The 22,329-nt window shown below is 31.2% G+C and overlaps 2 protein-coding genes across 2 annotated transcripts; both read right to left on the bottom strand.

Annotated features, from left to right (window-relative positions):
- Window positions 1–424: 424 nt before the first annotated feature.
- LOTGIDRAFT_225469 (hypothetical protein) lies at window positions 425–13,868 on the bottom strand. The gene is made up of 16 exons (XM_009049929.1): window positions 13,689–13,868; window positions 11,094–11,331; window positions 9,057–9,139; window positions 6,732–6,897; window positions 6,271–6,441; window positions 5,818–5,896; window positions 5,189–5,243; window positions 4,836–4,935; window positions 4,281–4,378; window positions 3,995–4,106; window positions 3,501–3,573; window positions 3,084–3,186; window positions 2,306–2,456; window positions 1,850–1,942; window positions 1,554–1,693; window positions 425–1,329 (listed from the first exon to the last, which is right to left on the bottom strand). The coding sequence occupies exons 2-16, from the start codon at window positions 11,101–11,103 to the stop codon at window positions 1,234–1,236; spliced, it is 1,530 nt and encodes a 509-aa protein (XP_009048177.1). The 5' UTR covers window positions 11,104–11,331; window positions 13,689–13,868; the 3' UTR covers window positions 425–1,233.
- Window positions 13,869–17,473: 3,605 nt separating this feature from the next.
- Window positions 17,474–17,641, bottom strand: LOTGIDRAFT_139866 (hypothetical protein; the record flags this gene model as incomplete). Its single annotated transcript, XM_009049928.1, has 1 exon — window positions 17,474–17,641. The coding sequence occupies one exon, from the start codon at window positions 17,639–17,641 to the stop codon at window positions 17,474–17,476; it is 168 nt and encodes a 55-aa protein (XP_009048176.1).
- Between the last annotated feature and the right edge of the window lie 4,688 nt (window positions 17,642–22,329).

Genomic DNA, 22,329 nt, shown 5'->3' with positions numbered 1-22,329 from the left:
TCTATTTTCCTGTATCGATCATCCCACACCGTACACCGCACCTCGTCCATTTGCACCTTTAAACTCAGCAGAAAAGGCATTTTATTGTCATCTATCCAGAGGTTTTCGTTCCATGCTCTTTTTGGCTATGGAAAATAAGAAGTAGCCACTGACTGATACTCCAGGCCAATTTTCTGCACAGTTCTCTGAAGCGAGAAGCTTACACGTTCGATCATTGGTGGAGTGGCAAATGCAAAAATGGAAAATGATTTATAGCAAAATTATACAAAACTTTGTTTTTCTTGCCCTGCAGATAGTTGTCTGGAGGAAATTATTAGGTGTAATATTTTCAAGTTTTTCAGTTTGTTAAAATGGAGACATCAGACATCATATCCCCAGGGGTGATTACAGTATCGATCATATATACATAAAGATAGTCAAAAATGCTGTTTGCAAATTCATTTATTTCATAACATTAACAAGTCTGATGTCAGCAGGATTTCTCCTGTGATATCTACAAAAATATTCTTATTCATTTAAAGACTAGGATTCATATCTCTTTCTTCATTCACATAAAGTAAAAAAAAATCTTAGTTCCAGACCAAATCGTTAAGCAAATACTTTCTTACAACAAAATAATTTTACAGAAAATAGAACATTAAAGATACAATCCTTTTATATGTGTAATGTATCCAATGCATCTGTTATACTATCAGTTATATTTCCTGTTAACTTTTAATAATAAATGCTAGATTGACTGTAAATTTACACAATTTCATATTGCTAAAGTATACCCTTCATAAGCTCATTTAGAGTCTAATTACATCTAAATTGAATGTGTATTATGTCTTCAATGCGAAATCAGAGACCTGCATTTAGCAGTTTCAAATCTTTTATTTCACATTTCCCTATTATAATCAAATATAAGGATAAATCTTAACCGAGCACATTAAATGAAAATTGAAAATCAGATATGAAATATAAAATTTATCATGGCCTAACCCATTTTAGAATTTTTACTGTGATTTATTTCATGCATTCATTGGAAAATGGAAATATAACTAGTTCCGAGTTATATGGTATCCATTCTCCTCAATTAGGCACATCATTTAGGATTATTGATTTTCAGAGGCATATTGTAATACCAGGAATTCTGGCAACTTTCAGTTAATTGTCTCAGTTCAAGGGTATCAAAGTTGAGAGTGACTGTCACAAGCTATCCAGAAACTCGACAAAGATCTGTGGAGATGAGATTTAAATGCGTGAGAGTTGGTGTAATAGATTAGCTGGTAAAATGGCTTCCAACTTCTCAAGAATATAACTTAGTGGTAAATACAACCAACTCAACATCTGAAATAATAAAAAAAAAAAATTATCTTAAAAACATTCTGTTAACGAAATGTAATAGATTTTTGTATTTCAATAGTTCTATATGATTACTTTAAATAATTTGCTATATCTATAGTAACTATATCATGAACGAGTTTCTTAATGGTAAATGAACTTGGATGACATATTGTCATAACTTGATGAACATTTAAATGTTTAAGCTTTTCTTTCAATATATTACATACCGTTCTAACAACAACACCCATTGGCTCAGGATATTGATGAGTTAACAAAGCTAGGAGTGCAGTAAATGAACACAGTCCAGCAGTAAATAAAATAAAAAATGGCAATTCTTTCTTTGGATACACAGAGACTTCATGAAATGCTGAAATTAAAAAAAAATTGTAATTCACTGAACAATCATTTTCTATATTCTTATACAACACTCAGTCTGTAAATCTGTAATATCAATTTATAGTCTATTTTCTAATGGCTTATCAAACCAAAAATTTGTATTCTTAATAAGAATGTTTGTACTTACTGGGTAAAAGTTCTCTGTCTGTGGCCTCTGTACAAGTAGGGTAAGGATAAAATAAATGACCTTTTTCTAATGGGTAAGGAATCATTCTGAATGCTGAAAAAGAAATAATTATGCAAATTGACATACAGTTTTAAATATAAATTGTCTTCTTCATTGGTGCTGATTTGAGTCGGACAAACAGAGTTTAGAATTTGCAAGTAGTGCAGTTAAGATCATGGAAAACCATGGAACAATAAACAGATTACACATGTAGATAAAGGGCAGACATATAATACCACTGTCCTTTCAGAATAATTTTCTCTATTGCACACTGCATGACATGGGCAACTTCACAAGGCCTATTAAAAACTCAAATGTAGGTTGTCAATTAAGGGAGGTAATTATTCTGTAGCTTTAAGAAACACAGGGTTATGTCAGCAATGGGTAGATTCTGAAAATCATATAAATTAAACTTACTTCCTTCCCATGTACAATGTAATAAATTTAAAGCGCCTTCAACACGTTTCCAATGGTTTATATGAAAGAATGAATAGGCCAAAGCCTCACTGTCTCCTCTCTTTAACACATGTTCTGGTGGTAATATTAAACTTTTCATTTCTAATAAATACTGAAAATATAACAAATACAACATATGGTAATTTCTAATAAATACTGCAAAAAATTAAAAATCCAACATATGGTAATTTCCAAAAAATACTGAAAAGATAACAAATACAACATATGGTAATTTCTAATAAATACTGAAAAGATAACAAATACAACATATGGTAATTTCCAAAAAATACTGAAAAGATAACAAATACAACATATGGTAATTTCTAATAAATACTGAAAAGATAACAAATACAACATATGGTAATTTCCAAAAAATACTGAAAAGATAACAAATACAACATATGGTAATTTCTAATAAATACTGAAAAGATAACAAATACAACATATGGTAATTTCTAATAAATACTGAAAAGATAACAAATACAACATATGGTAATTTCCAAAAAAATACTGAAAAGATAACAAATACAACATATGGTAATTTCTAATAAATACTGAAAAGATAACAAATACAACATATGGTAATTTCCAAAAAATACTGAAAAGATAACAAATACAACATATGGTAATTTCTAATAAATACTGAAAAGATAACAAATACAACATATGGTAATTTCTAATAAATACTGAAAAGATAACAAATGTTCCTAAAAACTATTGGAATGAGTTAGCTGCTTACCTTTGGTACATGTGGATTAAACTCAACAGCTCTATGAATGGCTTCTACTGCTGTCATTTCTGCAGTACTTAAACCTCGTTTACTAGCAATATCTGGAGAAAATCTACAAACAAAAACAAATAAAGTTAAAACTGACATTAAAAAAGCTCTCATGGATATTAAAAGCTTGATGTAGGAAAGCATACAAACAACAACAAAATACTTTTCAATGTTAAATCAATGCTCTATATAGTAATATGTAGGGCGACATTAAAATGCTGTTCAGTTCTGTCTGAATTATTTTAGTATCTAAAAAACAGTGTATGTAATTCTAGAAATTCTCAAATTATAGTATCGGTTTGCTTTAAGTTTCCGTTCAGCTAAGCACAAGAAAAAATGATATTTAATTGAAAGAAAATAACTTATAATGTTACTTACTTATCTGCTACTGCTCTAGCTTTTAATAATGCTGCAGTATAACAAATTGTTGCTGATTTTGGTAAACTTATATCTGAATTAAATAAATGTATTAATTCATTCACATGGAATATGACACAAAAAAAATCTTATTAAATGTAATTAGCAAATGGCATAGAAATCAATTGAATTTAATAGCACATTTTTACATGTATAGGACCTTATTTTACATGGAATATTACTGAGTCTATGATGATGTAGATAGGAAACTTCTGCGACATGAAAAATCACATGTGATCCAGAAATTGGTTTGGCTAGTTATGCAGCACAATCTGCTCCAGGTAAAACACTTTAATCAGTGTGATTTCTTCAAGAGCATTTGATAACTCTGTGGTCCACTCATCTATTATTGTATTTACTAACTTACATTTTGTATATAGACAGTGCCCATCATTTTAACAAATAGAAGTGTAAGCCACAGGATTTTATAAAGAGAAAGAAACTAAGATACATACCATCATATTTTGCTAATAATGTCTGAACTTCTGAATACATCTGAGCTTCTAACAAACATTCTATTAAGTTTTCATGAATATTAAAATTCATAACTGGAAATTCTTTTAATAACTGGAAAATATTGAACAGAATATTGACAATAGTCACAGTAAAACAGTTTTGACATGCAGATACAAGTGAAATGTAGTTTCACATCCTACTTTATATGTTTTAAGTTGAGCTACAAATGTACATCCCCCTCTCTCTCTCTCTCCCAGACAGTTTTATAAATACATATTAACCTACATCTTTCATAAGTTTGATGGCCTCTTTTATTTTACCCAGTTTTCTAGCACACATTGCCAGTCTTCTTTTTATATACACAACTAAATTATTATCTCTTCCTGTAAGTAAAAAACAATGCTACTGAACACTAAACTTCTGATAACCTGGGCTGTGGCCTTGAATAAGAATTTGATGGAAGTATGGAATTTAATATAGAGAAAAACCATACAAAATTTCTTGTGAAACAGGACGATTGCAATGGATATGGAACAAATATATCAAGCTTACAACAACCAGACACACTATACGATATCAATCAATAGTCTATCACATATATAGGCTATAGACTTATAGGGGATAATTTTGCCAGGATAGTGGCATTAGCCTTCGTGGGGCCCTATTTTTTAGTCCCATTCAAACCACCACAGTACGAAAAATGTAAATCTTTTCAGCAAAACATTCCTATACAAGCTAATCAAAATTTTGTTTCATCAGAAAAAATATCATGCAAGTCAGTCAGTCAGTCAATGGTTCTACAAATAGTTGATAAAAATACTGATAAAATAAAAGACATACTATGAACTGATTCTTGTAATGGAGTTAAATGTTGAGAAGATAAAGGTTTCTTATAATTTCCTTCCACAATTTTATATGCTTGTTTAAATAACTTCTCTGACTGAAATAAAAAAACAACATATACTTAATATTTAGAATTAGACAAAGTGAGAAATCCAATCTATGGGATTCACAAGTTAGTTTTGACATATATTTTTGCCAAATCAAGGGCAGTAACTCAAAACTATTTCATCAAAACCCAACCATTATTGTAGTCTCTATTCAGCTGATTCATCGGACAGAAAGATGGTAATGACACTATACATCTGCATTATAATGTGTGAATTTAAAATTATAATAAAGCGGCAACAAACCTCTAAAATTGTGGTTGTTTCTTCTTCTGCTAACAATATCAATGCAGGTACGCATCTGAAAATATCATGACATTTTTAAGCTAACATCTTATAAATCAAATAATGCTATGCTTTGTTATATATAATGTCAATGTAGTATCTGAACTTTTATAAGAAACACCTCTAAACCAGCATTTATTGTCAGCATTTATATTGCTCCATTTTGGTGGGTTGATTTTAGACTTAAATATATGTAATTAGTATTCAGAAGTACTAAACATATACATAAATCACATAATTCCTTCAAAAATATTTCAAACTAGGAATTTTACTCTCTATTTCTATAAATGCCTTTTCTATATATCACAGAGTATCTTAGAATGACAAGTCGCCAATCTAACATTCAAATGTGATAACACAAAAGTATTTGAAGGTGAACACTATTACTGATTGGCTAAAAATTCCTGTTCTGAGATTCAGGTACGATTGGTCAAAAAATGGGGCACCTGTCCCTTAAGGCCCGCTGGGTTAGTTCTAGTGCATTATAGTGGCTTTGAGGTTTTGCACAAATATCTGACTTTTAATATTTTAGTAGAACTTTAAAAAATATGAGTAACCTGTTTTATTATAAAACAAAGCTTTAAACTTACTCTGTATTTTTCTCCAATGCTTCATGTGCAGCCTTTATTCTAGCCTGGGGATTCCGCTCTCTCCAAGCCATCTGCATTACTAAAATAAAAATATTTAACACATTTAACAAGTTCAGATGATTCATGGATTCAAGACTGTATTAAAAATCTAACAATGGCAGGGTAACATGGTACCATATAATTGCAAATATTGTGTGCAAAAATGTAAAATGGGCACCATTACTTCCAACAAATTAGGAAAAATCCATCTAACTTGTCAAATAACTTGTTTCTTGAATTTTACCTAGTATGAATTGTAAACAAAATTCAGAAATTTTTCTTACAAGATACATAAAATTAAAATTAAGAACACAGAAATATTACATTTATAACTTTTCATAAGAATATCTACTGATTTTTCAGCAAAATATATATTTAAAAAATATGGATAAAAAAGCATTATCATTGACTTACTTTCATATTCAGCCTTTCCAGCATCAGCTTCACATGTAAAAAATGTCTGATGATCTTGAGCCGAGAGATTCATATCATAATATGTTAATGGATCTTTATTAGTCGCCCACTGAAACCTTTGATACTCTGAGCCGCGGAAAAGATTTAAAGGATTCCGCCATAACTTACAATCTATAATGAAAAGTAGGAATTAGTCTACCACAACAGTTCAAAGCCAACAAATATGCTTTTAAAATGTCTGGGTAGACCAAAATTATATCCCTTTCATATGTATAATAATATGCCTGTTTCTGAACGCTGCTCACTATCATCTTACCACTTGTGGAAATCACAGGACTTCAGAAAAAATAAAAATTATACAGCAGTTGTGTGTCCATTTGCAGAATAGATTTAAATCATTTTTACTTTATTATGTATTGACTCGTGGTTTAATTTTTGTTAATATATTAATACCAACCCACCTGCTATAGTTTGTTGTTGTGTTGTATTTGTTGATGTTGAAGTTGTATTTGATGTTGTTGTTGTCTCATTGCTGTCTGATCCACATAATAATGGTGATATATGATTCAAAGACACTTGTTCTATAAACGATGTACCATATTTCTTAAAATACCACCATTCAAATATCTGAAGATAACAACCAATTATTTTCTACATCCCTCTATGATTGATGTATTTATTTTAACAATGGAATTATTTTTTTTATGTTAATTCCAATATTTAGTAGTCATAGGCTTTTAAATTTGCAGCTAAGAAAAGCCTTCCTGGTGCATTGAAGATTGGTTTCTTTTAGCATGCACCAGTGGGAAAAACAAAAAAAATCAATAAGCTTATTGAAAACAAAATCTTTTTGATGTTAATTATATTAATTTCCTTTCATCACATTAATTAATGGAAGGCACATTAACACTTTTAACGATGTGTGATTACTCTAGATTTATCATCTTGGCATCCCTTCAGTAAATCCAAATAATAATGTTATTCACCACATATCAATAAGCCAAGAACTCTTGAATTTAAAGAATTTTATTCTTTATCTTTTAAGTAATTTTAGTCTTAATACAATTAATAAAGGATGTTTTATCAAACAAAAGACTTGGTTCTCTTTTCTTTCAATTGACATTTCACACCACTTCATGACGTCAGCTCTGACATTTTATTAGTTACCATGGAGACAAGAAACTTTCAGTTTAAGACATTAACAGGAATGATCATGGTAATTACTGTGGAATTAAAGATATTCTTTTGAATAATTTATTAAGTTTGTCAGATGTCAATGTTGTATATAAATGAGAGTCCGGTGTGGAACGATTTCCTGTTTCTTTAAGGTGTAAAAATAACACAAAGAAACAAGCAGTATAGGGTAGTAGTCAGCTAACATTGGTCAGGAGTTCAGACCCAATGCAAATAATCTTGAACCCTAAGATCGCTGGCAAATTTGCGTTTTCAGGCATCTAATTCTCAAAATTTTCTTGTAGTGGTCCCACAGTCCCTATACAGATAAACCTTAAATTTGCCAGGAAATGTCAGCGACATCAAATTCAAAATGTCCCCCCAGAAGTACTTGGCTGGCTACAGGCCTGCAAACACAAGAATAATTTATCAAATAATATCATTAATAACAGAGATAAAAAGCCAACATGAACATGGAATAATGACAATTGAGGCCTGTAAATGATCTCTTATCCTAGATTAAATTCCACAAAGAACCTCTAAGCTTATACAATCGTGATATCAAACACTAAGGGTGTTCAAAGTTTGAACATGATAGAGAATTAAGGAAAGGGCGTTAATAAATCAATATGCTATCTGAGTATTATCATCCGCTATAATTATTCTGCTCTCCACTATCGAGTCTAGTGTAAAAGATATATAAGCTAAAATCAATATGAGAATAAGGAAAGCAGTATTGACGTCAGAGTCGCCTTCAACTTCTATCTTACGCCTTTTTCTTAACATCATTGATTTTATTCTATTAGTACAAACTTTGAATTTAACGTTTACATTGGAATGACGATAAGTAAAGGTCACTCTGATCTAAACAGCCATTAGGGATAAGGATTTAAATTCTGTATTTAGAGTGTGTCTGTTCTTAAACACCTACATACACAAAATTACATAAAAGATCTTCAAAAATAACCCTCTCTCTTATGGAAATTCTTATTATTACATGTACGTCATATTTGTTTCAATTAACACTTGATAATCAATATTTTGTATTTGATGTATCTAATATGATTATATATTCCTCTAACAATAAAACTATTGAAAAGGATGTATCGTCTATTTTCAGTATCATCTTTAGTTAATTAAAAAAACAAAAATGACCTGCAAGTAAAATCAGTTTTATATTCCCCACTTCTCCTTTACAGGCTATTCCCATGTCAGATTTTTACTCTACCTGGAAGCTCAGGGTTCATGCTCATGTGGCATGAATGACCAGCAATATGAATTTAATTTAATGACATTGACTTGTAATCTATACACTTTTTATACCCAGGTAGTCTTAGCCTTTTGAACACCGCATGTCAACAAAATCTCATACACCCTGAATTCAAAGTTTATAGCCTTTAAAGTTTATGACATCAACATTATATATATGATGTCACTTGGTAACAACTTCAGTAGCAAGTACGCATAACAAGATTTTGCTACTTGTTGGGTGGTCTGTGGTGTTGATCAGATCAAATCAACAGAACCCCTTTCTACTCTGTTCTCGAATCTTCTCTCATTAATATTTCAGTTATTGTCAATGAATACAAATGGAACAGATAGTCTATACTTACCAGAATAAGACCAGAAATAAGTGATGAGGTACCAGTCAAGGCAACGTAAAACTTGGGGGTTAAAGTATTCAAAAACATTGAGGCTGAAAATATATAATAATAGATATATAAATATTGGATCTTTAACATGGAAAATTATGTCTTTAATATCTGATATAGATGAACCCGATTTGATTGACATTACATTACATTTCATGACTTTTGGTGAGGTTATTATTATAAAATTCATGACTTTTGGTGAGGTTGATATTATAAAATTCATGACTTTTGTTAAGGTTGACATTATACAATTCATGACTTTGGTGAGATTGACTTTTGGTGGAAATTGCATGTCTGAGTTTGATAAATCCCATGTTAACTGAACTTAAAAGTCATGAACTCATTTAATATATTACAATATTGCTTCATAGTGCTTATGACCCTTAAACATAAATTTCGCAACAGTTTGTGAAATTTCAATATGCTGCCATTTGCAATTTTTCTTTAAGTTAGTCGTCTACTGAAATCCAGACAAAATTTATAAGCTTGTGCAATAATTGCACAGTGAATTTAACAATCTATCAAGGGAACATTTTTAACCAATATAAAGACAGATTTTTTCTTGTTACTTAATAGCATTTGTTAACAAAATGAATAGGTCTGAAATGCCATTTCCAACTTGGGATGTTGAGGATAGGGCAGAAGTCCATTGGGTCAGGATGTTTTGACCAGTTTGTTAGAACACTTTAATAGGGTGCTTGATCATCTGTAAATGAGGACATAAACCCTGGAAATGATAATAATAGTGCAACGGTGCATTATTTCAGAGCAATGTATTTAATGATTATATAAAATCGATAAGAGATTATCCTGTACTCTAATATTGTTGATAATAACACAGTAGTTGTCGCTAGAGGGTCAAATAGGGGTCAGGATAATCAAGACAATAGCTCGGAATACCATGCTGTGTTTGTAATCTAATAAGAGAATGTATTGTTAATTTAAGGCTTTCCTTTTTATATACAAAACCCAGGTATAACAGGGTGTTGATGATTTTTCTAATTCAAAACTCTTTATTCCTTTGGGATCGGTTATTCAGAAGTCTGAACTAAAATCAGAATTGCTGATACCTTGTATTCTCTATAAAATTGAGCAATTTCACATAAAATATAGCTTTTCATACAGTTTTATGGAATGATAATCAAATAGATACAGTATGGAAATCATTTCAGATGCCACTAATAGCAATTTACATCTCAAAGTGAGTGACATATCATCCATAAGCTAGCTATGATATATCAGTAGGAAAGCCATTTATATTTAAATTATTAATACTAATAACATATTCTAGCTCTGTTTATTATCACTTTATCTAATGAAACTACATTTATTATTCATGATTAAGAGTTTTGATTTTCTATATCCAGTAGTTTTAATATGAAAATGTGTAAAAACCTTTCCACCATATCTAGACTTCAATCACACTGTACTTCTAGTGACAAAACACTATTCCAATGCCAGACTTTTACAGAGATATAGATAGTGTAAACATTGTGATGTCATAGTTCATCTCTCACACACTCTATTACCCTTTTTACACCTTTTGTTGAGCTGCCAGATTCTGATCTGGTATGGCACCAAACTATAATATTTCAAATGTAAATGTCTAAGTATGCTATGCTTTGCAAAATTTGATCACAAGGTTGTACAGCAATCTACTCACAATAAAAATGGTGGAGCATCTTGGCGGCCAAGATCACCAAATATTTTGACTTTAATTACTACACTCTTTGGTTAGAGAGCAAACACTTCCTTCTGTTTAAAGTGTTGCTATGTAAGTGAAATGTAAAAACCATTTTGTTGATTTTAAACAGACGGTAATTATATTTTGTTGTATGGAAGTATATTAGAGTCAACAACATTTTGAATATGATAAAAAAAAATCAAACCACAGGAGACATAAATGTGAAAATGGACAGATTTAAACTTGGGTTCTGTTTTATAAATGAAACATAGTAGAACAACAATACAAGAAAATGTAAAAATCCTCATACTTACAATCATACATGTTTAAAGATTAGATTTGAATATCCAGTGTAATATATAGCGACTGTTTTCAGTCTAAATTACTTTACTCTTAACAGTTTAAATATCCATGTCACTCTTGTCTAAAATCACAGTGTTAAATAATATCTTCTTCCAAAGAGCAGATACAGCTATATATTCAAAACAGTTCTATGAGTCTATGATAGACTGATATAACAGATTTTCCTTGATTAATATTTCAATCAATTTTCTGCAATGGTATATATGATAAGGAACAAGAAATTAGTAAAGATATACTGATAAGAATACTGCACTAGAGTATCCTGAAACCAGTACAACCACTACAAAACAACAAACAAAAGATTTAAAACTGACCTCTACTTCTATTTTTTAACTCTTGTTCATTTTTAATCGTGATTGATTAATTATCTTCAAAGGGAAGTTTATCACACCTTTTCTAATCAGATATCAGAAATCCCTGAATCTTAACTGACACAAGCTGAGATGACACACCTAGTAGCAGAGTTGCATCATTTGTTCTGAATGATGGCCGTGTGCTGCCAGTCTAATCAAAATAGACCAAACTCTTTTATTAGCTTTTATTTTTAATATAACCACGTTAGTTAGGGACTAAAGACTGGCCTCTTAAACAATCTTCAAAAAATAAAATTTGACCTAATCTGATCAGCTTAAACCTATCAAATCTGTTTACTTTCTCACACAATGCCAGCGCTGGTTATAGAATAAATTTGATTGGTTAATTGAGGGTTCGTTCAAAAGGTTACTTTAATGAATGTTTAAGAGGCCAGTCTTTAGACCATAACTGAAGTGGCTATATCAAAAATAAAAGCTAATAAAAATGAAACAACAGTTTGATACAACAACAACAACAACAACAGTTGAATACAAATCCTAGATATACTTCCTCAAAGAATAGAACTTAGGATAATAATAAGTGTATAGAATTCAAACTTGTTTGAAGCAGAGATCAGTACCTATTGTTCAGGTAATCTTATACTGACAAGATCTCAGCTAATTAGTTAATTAGTAATTATCTTCATGACATCTGACATCAAAACTTAAAATAGAACATTTCAAATCATATAAGTTGGCTATTTATAAAATTCAGATATTGGATTTTAAAACATGATACATTAGTCTGTCAACCTAGAATGCTAGTGTTTTCAAGATTAGGGGTTTGATATCTGAGAAGAACTTGGTACTTTTTTGTTTACTAATTATTAGTAGTTACTCAAAATTTAAGAAATGTTTAAATATTCTATATACAAATCAATATAGAAATATTAAAACAGAACCTAAAAAACATGTTGTTGTTACTCAAACTTCACACAATACAATCACATAAGGTGAAATTCTGAGTAACAACATGTTTTTTAAGAATCTGTTTTAATTTCTATATAGCTCTACAATTGATGAGCACTTTTATAATAATGAAAATATTCTATTTTGTTGTTCTAATTTATCATATAGATTAAATTAATATTACAATTTCCACTATGTTAAAGGTTTATGCCAGGTTTGAAAACATATCATTCTTACAAACCTTAGTATGCTGTTTTCAAATTTACAATTAGAAATTAGTACCTTTAAACCAATAAGCATAAGTAATTAAAAATTTAAGAAATGTTAAATCTCCTAAACTAATAAATTATGTTAAGAATTATTGTCAAAATTTCCACTATCTCAAAGGTTATACCAGGTTTACGAAAAACTCTATTTACAAAACTGTCAGATACATAGAAATAAATTCCTTAAGTCATTAAACAGAAAATACTTCCACAAAATGTGTATTATATTTGATATAATATGAATTTATTGTCAACATCTGTTCACTGTAAAGTGGAAGGACAATAAAAATATTTGAACAAGCTTGAATAAATCACATAGTAATAGATTAGGAAATCAATATCAAAATATTTAAATACCAGCACTGCTTATAATACAATTTTTTTGTAAACAATGCCAAAACAGCTCTATGGCCTGGTGATTTCAATTAATTCATATCAACATGTTTCTTCCATATATAATTCATATATAACCAAATCAGGTATTTACTAAAATAGTCTATTAAAAATTCATATTTTATACCCATTTATTTATGTTTTATAGTTTTGTACTTTTTATAAAGTGGACTAGCATAAAACATTGGTATGTTTCTGAAATTTTTACAATTTTATGTCTTCAATCTACCAGTAATATTCAGTCAAGACTAATGTATTTAGATTTTTTTACTAATCAATATCAGATAGTGCTCAAAATAAGGAATATTATTTAAAAGAATAAATTTTTAAAAGAAATTTTAAATTGTGCTTTTGAGGGTCAACTTCTACCCAAGTACCGTAAGTTCAATTTCATAAAAAAACTATGTCAAAATAAAAAGTCTGGAACACAAATCTGCTCTTGTGCTTATTGTGAAAATTCACATGATCAACCTTAAACTTGCAGAAATCGCAAGAAACTTTGGGGAAACAGGAAACTGAAATAACCAAATGATGATAATCAATTGTTTCATGATCCATACAACAAACAGTTTTCAATATAATTCACAACAAGCTAAAATAGTACAGTACGTCAATACAACCAGACCTTCAAACTACACGAATATGACAGAACAGCATAATTGAAATTCTGATCATATTAAACTCAATAATCATCTATATAATAAGGTGAACACAATCCTATTGACTCACTGACTAATACTGTAGCACAATGTTTCTCATTTTTCCAATAAATTATTAAAAATCCTTGAAATGTGACCTTCACTTGTGGATGACGAGTTTGAATGTATTAAATACGGTTTCTAAGACTAGCTGATCTCACAAGCAGGTCGTTCCTCGTCAATTCAATATCAGTGTATTTCACAATGGACAGACAGAGAAAAATCAATACAGAATTCCTAGCAGGCATAATATTCCCAGCTAACTGGTTTTGTACTCATATTTATTGGAATGGCTTAATGAGTAGCCTGTACAGCTAAATAATCACAGAGGAGATGGGCTGGAAGGATCTCAGGGTAAATTAGGATAAAAAAAATCAATACAGAATGTCAAGTAGGCAACAAAGCAATGAAACAGAGATTGAACCATCAAATAAGCCAACAGAAAGACCATGATAAGAAAGTATACAAGCTAGAGATAAATGGGATCTGGGATCTTAGCAAAGGTCATGTAACCAGAACTAACAAAAGGGTGCAATTTGCCAAAAGCAGATAGATAAATATTGAAAAATCCTACTTATAATGGATTATTCTTTAATCTGTTTATCAGCTCATAACTTTTTCCACGAGAAATTTAATTTGTAATTTCTTAATATTATTTAGTCCTCTTATAACTAACTAAGGCAGTCAATGGATTCATTCTTTTGTGTTTATTATCCATAGGGGCCTAAATGTGTGTTCTTGATATACTATTTAATGTGGTTCTCTTTCACACACAGGTACTAATGATAGGTTCAGGAGACAAAACCTGATATAGTTGACTATAAATAGTACTGAGTATAATAAATTACTAAAAGTGGTAATTGTATGATTGAGAACTGGACATCCTATTGTAATAATAGTTTAGCCAGACTATGTCCAATCAATATTTCATATGAAACTGTTATCTTTCTAGCTGAATGGCACCTGGTCACAGATGCTATTGAAGGATAACTATATCTATCAATTTAATCTGATAACTGTAGACAGAATGGGCACCTTTATATTTGTTTATAGTCTTCAATATAGTGGCTCTCTATTTTCATGAAAATTGAATGCCATCATGGTAATCTCGTTGAAGACATTTTAATGGTCTTTCAATGGCTTTAAAAAAAACTAGCAATAAATTCAGAATTGTGGAATAAGATAAAATCAATTCATTTATTTTAGCATAAACAGAAAAATGGTGTTTAAAGAAATAAAATACAAAACAGTAAAAAAATTATATTTTCTTTTCAAAACCAATTAAGCAGAACAGAACACCTTTGATGGTAATCATAACAAATAAATATTTTGCTTTTAAATCATAATTCTACTTCACAATAAGCTTCAAATCTAATGCTTTACTTTAATTTGTCACTTTTAATATACTGAAATAAGCTGAAGGTTTGTAAAGCCTGTCGCAGACGAGAGAAACTAGCTGAGCTGTCTGTCTCAAGAGGTTTGGGAGCTGAGCTATTTCCCCCCGTGTGCCCTGAATTGTTAGTGAGATTTCTGCCTCGAGAGGCTGAGAGGAAAATATCTATCTCAAGAGGCTAGAAATTCACCATGGGCGGTCGTCTTAGCTGCCAGCTGAGCTAGAAAAAGTAGCTGACCAATAGAAACGTTTATTCTGTGACATTCCAAAACAGGGAAATGAGGTAATTTTGATCAGTTATATGACATGGTTGTTATCGTTGACATCCTGAATTGGCTGAAGATTTTCTAGTGAGACAATCGTTCACACGAGAGCTCTCGTCTGCAGTAAAAAAAAAGCAGTGAGAATGTTGCTCGGCTGACAGCCTCTAGTCTCAAGGCTAGCAGCTCAGCTAGTTCCCCTCGTTTGCAGCAGGCTGAAGGTTACAAAAAGTCATTTTTTTACTTTTCGTTTGTTTACCACAGAAAAGTTTGGTATTTTCGATAGTTGATAAATATTATACATCTTTGTGGTCCTAGGGAACTAATTTATTGTCAAATTTGACTGAACATCTATAAACATCAATCATAAATAAATAAAGTTTGGCCTATAGGAAGCAGGCTTTGTATTTAAACAATAAGGTTCAAAGTATACAAAATAAAGTTCTATGAGTCAGATTGTACATGCTCAGATATAACAAGCATATTGAATTTCCAAAAAAATTACAGGAAAAGCTTTCTTAATACTTAATGAAAGAAATTGTTTTGCTGGCCTGTTATAAGCTTGTGTGTATAGCTTTCATAAGTTTAGAGCAATATATAAAAATATCAATATCACATGAACTGGATAAAGATCACAATTATATAAGTTTCATCAAAATCAGATCAGAAATGCATTCAAAGTGAATTATAGAAGGATTGATAAGAAACAATAAACTTATACTTCCACATAAGGGCTTGTATAAATGGTGATTTATTCCATTCTTATTTACATTTACATACTGATAGGCTCTTGAGGAAAAAATTATAGCTTAATTGTTTTTGATGAAAATATTTAGATATGATCAATTTGTAGATATTGTTAAAGTGCGGAAATCAAGACCACACTCTTGAGACCTACCCCAAACCAAAAGCTGGAAATGTGCTATTGTCATCCTAATATTGAACTCTTCCACACATGCATTATTTTTTCAACACTAATATGTGTGGTTCAAGTAGTGAATGTTTTTGTTATAAAAAAAAATTTTAATGATGATCACTAGTAAAAATTAAGACCCCAAAATTTGAAAACCTTTATGACATTTGCACAAGAGTTTATATCTAGAGGCGCTTGCCTTTTTGATGAATAAGCATTTGCAAATTGGCGCACGGTGGAATTGAAAAACAAACAAAAAATTTGAAAAAATGTTAATTAACGTAAAATAAGGGATTGAAATGAAAGCTCCATTACACAAACTATAACAAAGGAATGTTTGATGTATAATATTAATGACTAGTGGTGGGGGTTCAGAGGCTTACAAGTTCCTCCCATAGTGGTTCACCCCCTTTACAATTTTCACCAAAATCAGCATTGTTGAACAAGTCAAATTTGAATAATATATTATATCTATCTAAGAATAACAATGCAATTTATTTCAATGGCTTCATATTATGCTAATCCACCACAATAATTGATAAAGATTAACAGGTTTTTAATTAGTTTATTACATGTTAATTTGGGGAAGAAACCACTAGGATCAAAAAGAGGTGGGATCTTGTAAAGGGAGGAAACCACTGCCGGTTCAGAGAGCATTTGCCCCCATTTCTAAAAAATTTATAAATTGAACATTCCTACATTTTTGCTCTACAATATGTGTCAGACAGAAAGCACCTAATCAATATTTTCTTAAAATAATTTCTTGAAGGTGAACCCTCTCAGATAGTCCATAGGAGGTTAGCATCCATGCGCTTCTACGGAGCTGCCCCAATTTGAATCTCAACTTTGATGGTTGTCCCTCTATTTTGTCCGTCTATTCAAGTCATGGGAGGCTGGTACTGCTATTGCAGTATTGGATAAGGTACGGATTCACGGTACATTTATTTTTATACAGTATTTTAGATTTTACTGCTACTATAATTGCAAGGTAAGAGAAAATAGGCTCAATGATTTACTCAACAACCTCTTCAACTAAATTGATATCACACACAAATAATTTCCATGCCTTTATGTTATGAAATATGTATCAATTTGGTACATTTTTAAGGAGGGGGAGGGGATCTTGCAAAGGTAATTCGGTCTCATTTACACGAACTGATTTAAATTCTTGTAAAACTTACTTAATTTAAGTGGCCCTCTTAAGATGTAAATTACAAACATAACAAGAATAAACCAAACAGCCCATAAATATGTCCAGGACCACGCTATCCAAGATTTTAATTTCTCAAAAAATCTTGACAGGAAGCCAGCCATCTTGGTAATCAGAACCGAGGAAAAAACAAATCATATTATTTTCGTGACTGAATTTTTTTTATTCCTTCGATTTCTAACTAATGTATATCCAGATCTTTGTAAGTAGTAATCATGAGTTTATATTTGAAAAATTAATTTTAGAAAGATTATCACCAATAGTAAGCGCAGGATTTCTATCGATGCGGACTAGTTAAAAATGGTGGAAAATTTAATTTCAGATTTGTTTATTTCTGGGAAATAAAGTTATAAATATGTTTATATGATTTATAATTTATTTGCAGATAGTGACATTAGGCCTATCACTAATAGTGATACAGGTAACTTAAATCTAACATACACTTGTGAAACAAACTGTTGCAGACACCTGATATTTTCTAATAATGAGCTCTTTCGCAAATATTTTGAATCAATATACCAGTCAGTGAATACTAATAAAAGTCCACGGCAATATCTCGTTTTACTTTCACTTTCACTATCTTTAATATTATTTATATTAGATTATTAGGCCTATTACTATATCAATTCATTTATATTTGCTCAAAAGGTCTGCTTGTTTCTGAATTGATCATTATTATAATTAGTAAATATACTGTGTTAGCTGATAATTTGAATGAAAGAAATAAATATTGTTTTAATCAACAATCAACTCCAGTAATCACCCAAGGTCCTAAGACCAATTTGATTATGTGAAACAATGCGTCATTTCTGGGTGTAGCAATCAAAAAGCCTTGCAAAGAAAAACGATAATTTAGCTGTCATTTCACTGAAATATATATCGACATTTTCCCATTTCCTTTTCATCCGAGGCATTAACTTATATGTGAAATGTTTTGAGGCGCTAGTCTAGATTTACTTGGCAGGTATTAATGCAAATCATTTTTGGTTCTCAGCCTAAAGATGTCTTAGTTAAGAGTAAAAAGCATAGACAATTCTGTTAATCAAAATCTTGCATTACCTTATGCAATAAGGTAATATTTGCAATATTGCAATACCGAGAGTAAAAGTTGTATAGTAGTGAGAATCAGATCAATTTATGCCTGACCACAAAAATCAGTCTTAGATAACTTTGCATAATTGATAAAAGTAAGAGCTTTTTAAGTTTTGATGTACTGGTACTGGTACTAGCCTACAAAAATAGTTTCTTTCTATAGATATTAATGTCCTAATTGAATCAGTTATATTTTTCAGAGTTTTAGCCTATCTAAGCTTTAAATTCATTAAAGAAGGCAACCCATGATGTTTGGTCAACAGAATACATTTGGCACCCAACCATCTGGAAGTGGATTTGGATCAGAAAATAAAAATGTATTTGGAACTGGAATAAATAATCAATCTCCATTTGGATCCAGTGGATCAGGAGCCAATAATCCATCCACTTTTGGAACAAATCCAGCTTCTTCTAATCCATTTGGTGTTCAATCACCATCTACACAAAATGTACCCATCCCAGTATTTGGAAATTTTGCCTCAAACAATCCGGGTACTTATGCTTTTGCATCTTCAACGCTTTATGGAACTGGAACTGCAATAGCATCAACACCTGTCTTTGGAGTTTCAGATGGTTCATCAGCTTTTGGAAATAATTCTTCCTCTACATTTGGTGCAGGCATGACACAAACATCTCAAATATTTGGTAGTGGGGTTCCATCAAGTTCTGTGTTTGGTGGTCCCACAAATATCTCAGCAACTTCTGGATTGTCAACTGCTACTCCATCAGTATTTGGAGGCCCAACCTCTATGCCTACACCAGCGACTTCTTTAACATTTGGAACACCAGCTTTTGACACCCAGATTCCAAACCAGACTGCTACATTTGGACAGCAAACTTCCAGTAACACATTTGGAGTAAGCTCAGTTCCCAAAATTTTTGGAACAGGTAACTCTGCTTTGCCCAGCACTGCGGTCTCTCATACAGCACCAATATCTACAGGATTTGGTGCAGGAAATTCAGGAACAGCAAGTTCTGTTTTTGGTGGAATTCAGGCTGACACAAAAAAAGCAGAAGGTTAATTGATATTTATTTTTCATTTGAAATGTTAGGAAATATTGATTGTCTACATATCACTTGAAATTCCTGATCGAATTATATTTAAGTCCTAAAATAGCATAGTTAGAGAAATATCAGGTAGAAAATTTGTAACTTTCACTCTTAAATAGTATTTAATCAGAGTCAAGAAAGGAAAGCAAAAATGACATTATTAAAAAAGAAATTTGAATTCAATCAAAAACATTTTGATTTTTTGTATTTTTTAGTGCCTTCTACAGTATCTTCAAATATTTTTGGTGGAATTCAGACTTATTCTACGGCAGGATCTGACAGACTATTTGGTAAATCACCTAAACGAGACACTCCAGAAAACAGTTCTAATCAGTTTGACATTCCTGGCAGCTCAAATTCAAATGTATTTGGGAAACCATCAAAAGCAGACTCCAAAGATAATGTGTTTGGAAAATTACAAACCTCGACTTCAAATATATTTGGTCAATCAACTAGTCAAGATGTGAAACAGACATCTGAAGCTGGACATGTTGGATTGTTTGGTAAAACTATTAAAGAAGAGGTGCAAGAGACAAAAATATTTGGTAAATCGACAGAACCGGGTGAAATAAGAGAGAAGAAAGAAATTGATAGAGATCAAGGTATTGCCATGTATTCTGTTTCAATGCAGTCTTTATGGTTGCCATTTTACCTAATGTCCAATTTAAACAAATTTGCAATGGGGATATGTTATCTTGCTGGTCAAGCTATCTTCTATATTGATATTGAATACTGTAAAGTTAATTTATAGGTTTGCTATTCCTTTGTGAAGTTGAATCTTTGGACTATTTTCAGGTCAATCGTCTAGTCAGAGAGCATTGTTTCAAGAAGAGGATCAACTCAGTAGAAAACGAGTTATCAAACGTGAACAAGATGGTGGTAAGATACACATTGTCATTCAATTGTTTATTTTATTCCGTCATAAAGAATGTTACTTGTTATTTGGTAATTTTCTGGTTGCAGTGAACACTTATTTTCAAATTCAAATACAAGATGACTAAACATAATAAAAATTGGAATTACATACTTTTCTTTAATCTTGGCTATAAATCAGCTTTTAAGAGTTCCTCTTTTCCATATTTTAGTTCAGGATAAAAGAGGAAGGAATTTATTTTCCCGTGCCACCGCTGGTGTTTTTGGTACAGGAAGAAGAGAAGGTGATAGAGAATCTAGAGCATTAAGAGATAGAGATGTGGATTCTAATAGAGATAGAGCAGTAGAGAAACGGAAGGAGATGTTTGATAAATATCATAAAGATGAATCTGGTCAACATGAAGAAGATAATCGTTCTCAATCTAGAAAGCGTAAAGAAGTACCAACTGGTCCTGGAAGATCTGAAGGTTAGTAGACTTTGGATGTTCCAAATGTTTTTTTAAAATGTTTAAATTGATGACATTGATTAAATGGTGGGTTCTAATCTTGGTCAGCATGTGAAATTCTGGTAACCTTGAATAACTTTTTTTCAAAATTCCAACGAACCCATCTTTAGATGGTCACAAATAATCCTGTAAAGATCAATGCCAAGAAATTTAGTAAGAGATCAGGGATCTTTGTGAAGTTACTTTCCTTGTTTAAAATGGTTGTTTCCTTCTTTTTCTGTTTCTGTTTTTTTAAACTACTCTCTTTTTTGTTGTTACTTGCGCTCATTCTTTACTTTTGTGTGGGTAATTATTATAAGCTTATATATCTCACAAATCACTGTCACTCTTGTCTTTTAGAATCAAAAGAAGATTCTCGCAGATTAAGAATACGTCGAATGTCATCTGCAGTTGAAGATATTGACCAAAAAGTAGCTATTGTAGCCAAGGATATACCAGCACGGTTTAATAAAGTACCTAATTTACGTAGACATTTCAGTAGATATGGTGTTGTACGTAAAGTTTATCCCAATATTAACAAGAATTCAGCTACTATACATTTTGACAATCATGTAAGTCTGAATACATCATAGAATAAGATAGTCCTGTTTCAGTGAACTTAAGGGAATTTGACTCTGTGAATTGGAAGAAACTTTGTGTATTGCCTTTATTACATAATGTATAGTCAGCCCAAGCCAGTGAGAATTAAACCCCAGCAAACCTTCTTCAATTCAACTGAGATTGATTAATTTGCAATGTTTTTGTACAAATCCAAAATGATGAATGCTTCAAACATACACACAAGCAGTCACTGTGCTCATGACTACTCCAAACTCTTAAAAGCATTAAACAAAACTGTTTGTGTTTATGCTTTAATCAGACCTGGAATAGCTTTGCTGGACTATATATTTGAGAGGTTGAAAAGTTGAAAGACTTGTAATTTACTAGTATAAGACTACTAAATCTTGTTCTATTTTCCAGGATTCTGCTGTTAGTGCTAAACAGAGGGGACATAACTTTGGACAATCTAGACTACAAATATTTTGGAGTTCCCATAATCCTACACCCCAGAAAGCATCCAGTCGCCCTTCGACAGTCAGTTCACCAGACGATTCTAAACAAGGTTTGGCTGAAATATTGATGTTTCTTTTTTTTTTTTTTTTTTAGATCTTTGCCTTTCTATCATTGACTTTCATTTGTCATATTTCAAAACAGGACATAAAATGTCTTTAAGACCACAGGGTAATTCATTTTAAATGTCTTCAGATCAAGCTTACCAAATAGACATACTC

Source organism: Lottia gigantea (assembly GCF_000327385.1).
Source record: "Lottia gigantea unplaced genomic scaffold LOTGIsca_141, whole genome shotgun sequence".
In the NCBI taxonomy this organism is placed as follows: Eukaryota; Metazoa; Mollusca; class Gastropoda; family Lottiidae; genus Lottia; species Lottia gigantea.
The sequence above is the reverse complement of the archived record's forward strand: the minus strand, read 5'-3'. Positions and strand labels throughout refer to the sequence as shown.

Excerpts from the sequence above, each read along its gene's own strand:
- LOTGIDRAFT_225469 (XM_009049929.1), bottom strand. Across the intron at positions 6,442-6,731 it reads ACAACAACAAACTATAGCAG|ATTGTAAGTTATGGCGGAAT; the intron begins GTGGGTTGGTAT and ends TTTTCATTATAG. Across the intron at positions 5,244-5,817 it reads GCATTGGAGAAAAATACAGA|ATGCGTACCTGCATTGATAT; the intron begins GTAAGTTTAAAG and ends TGATATTTTCAG.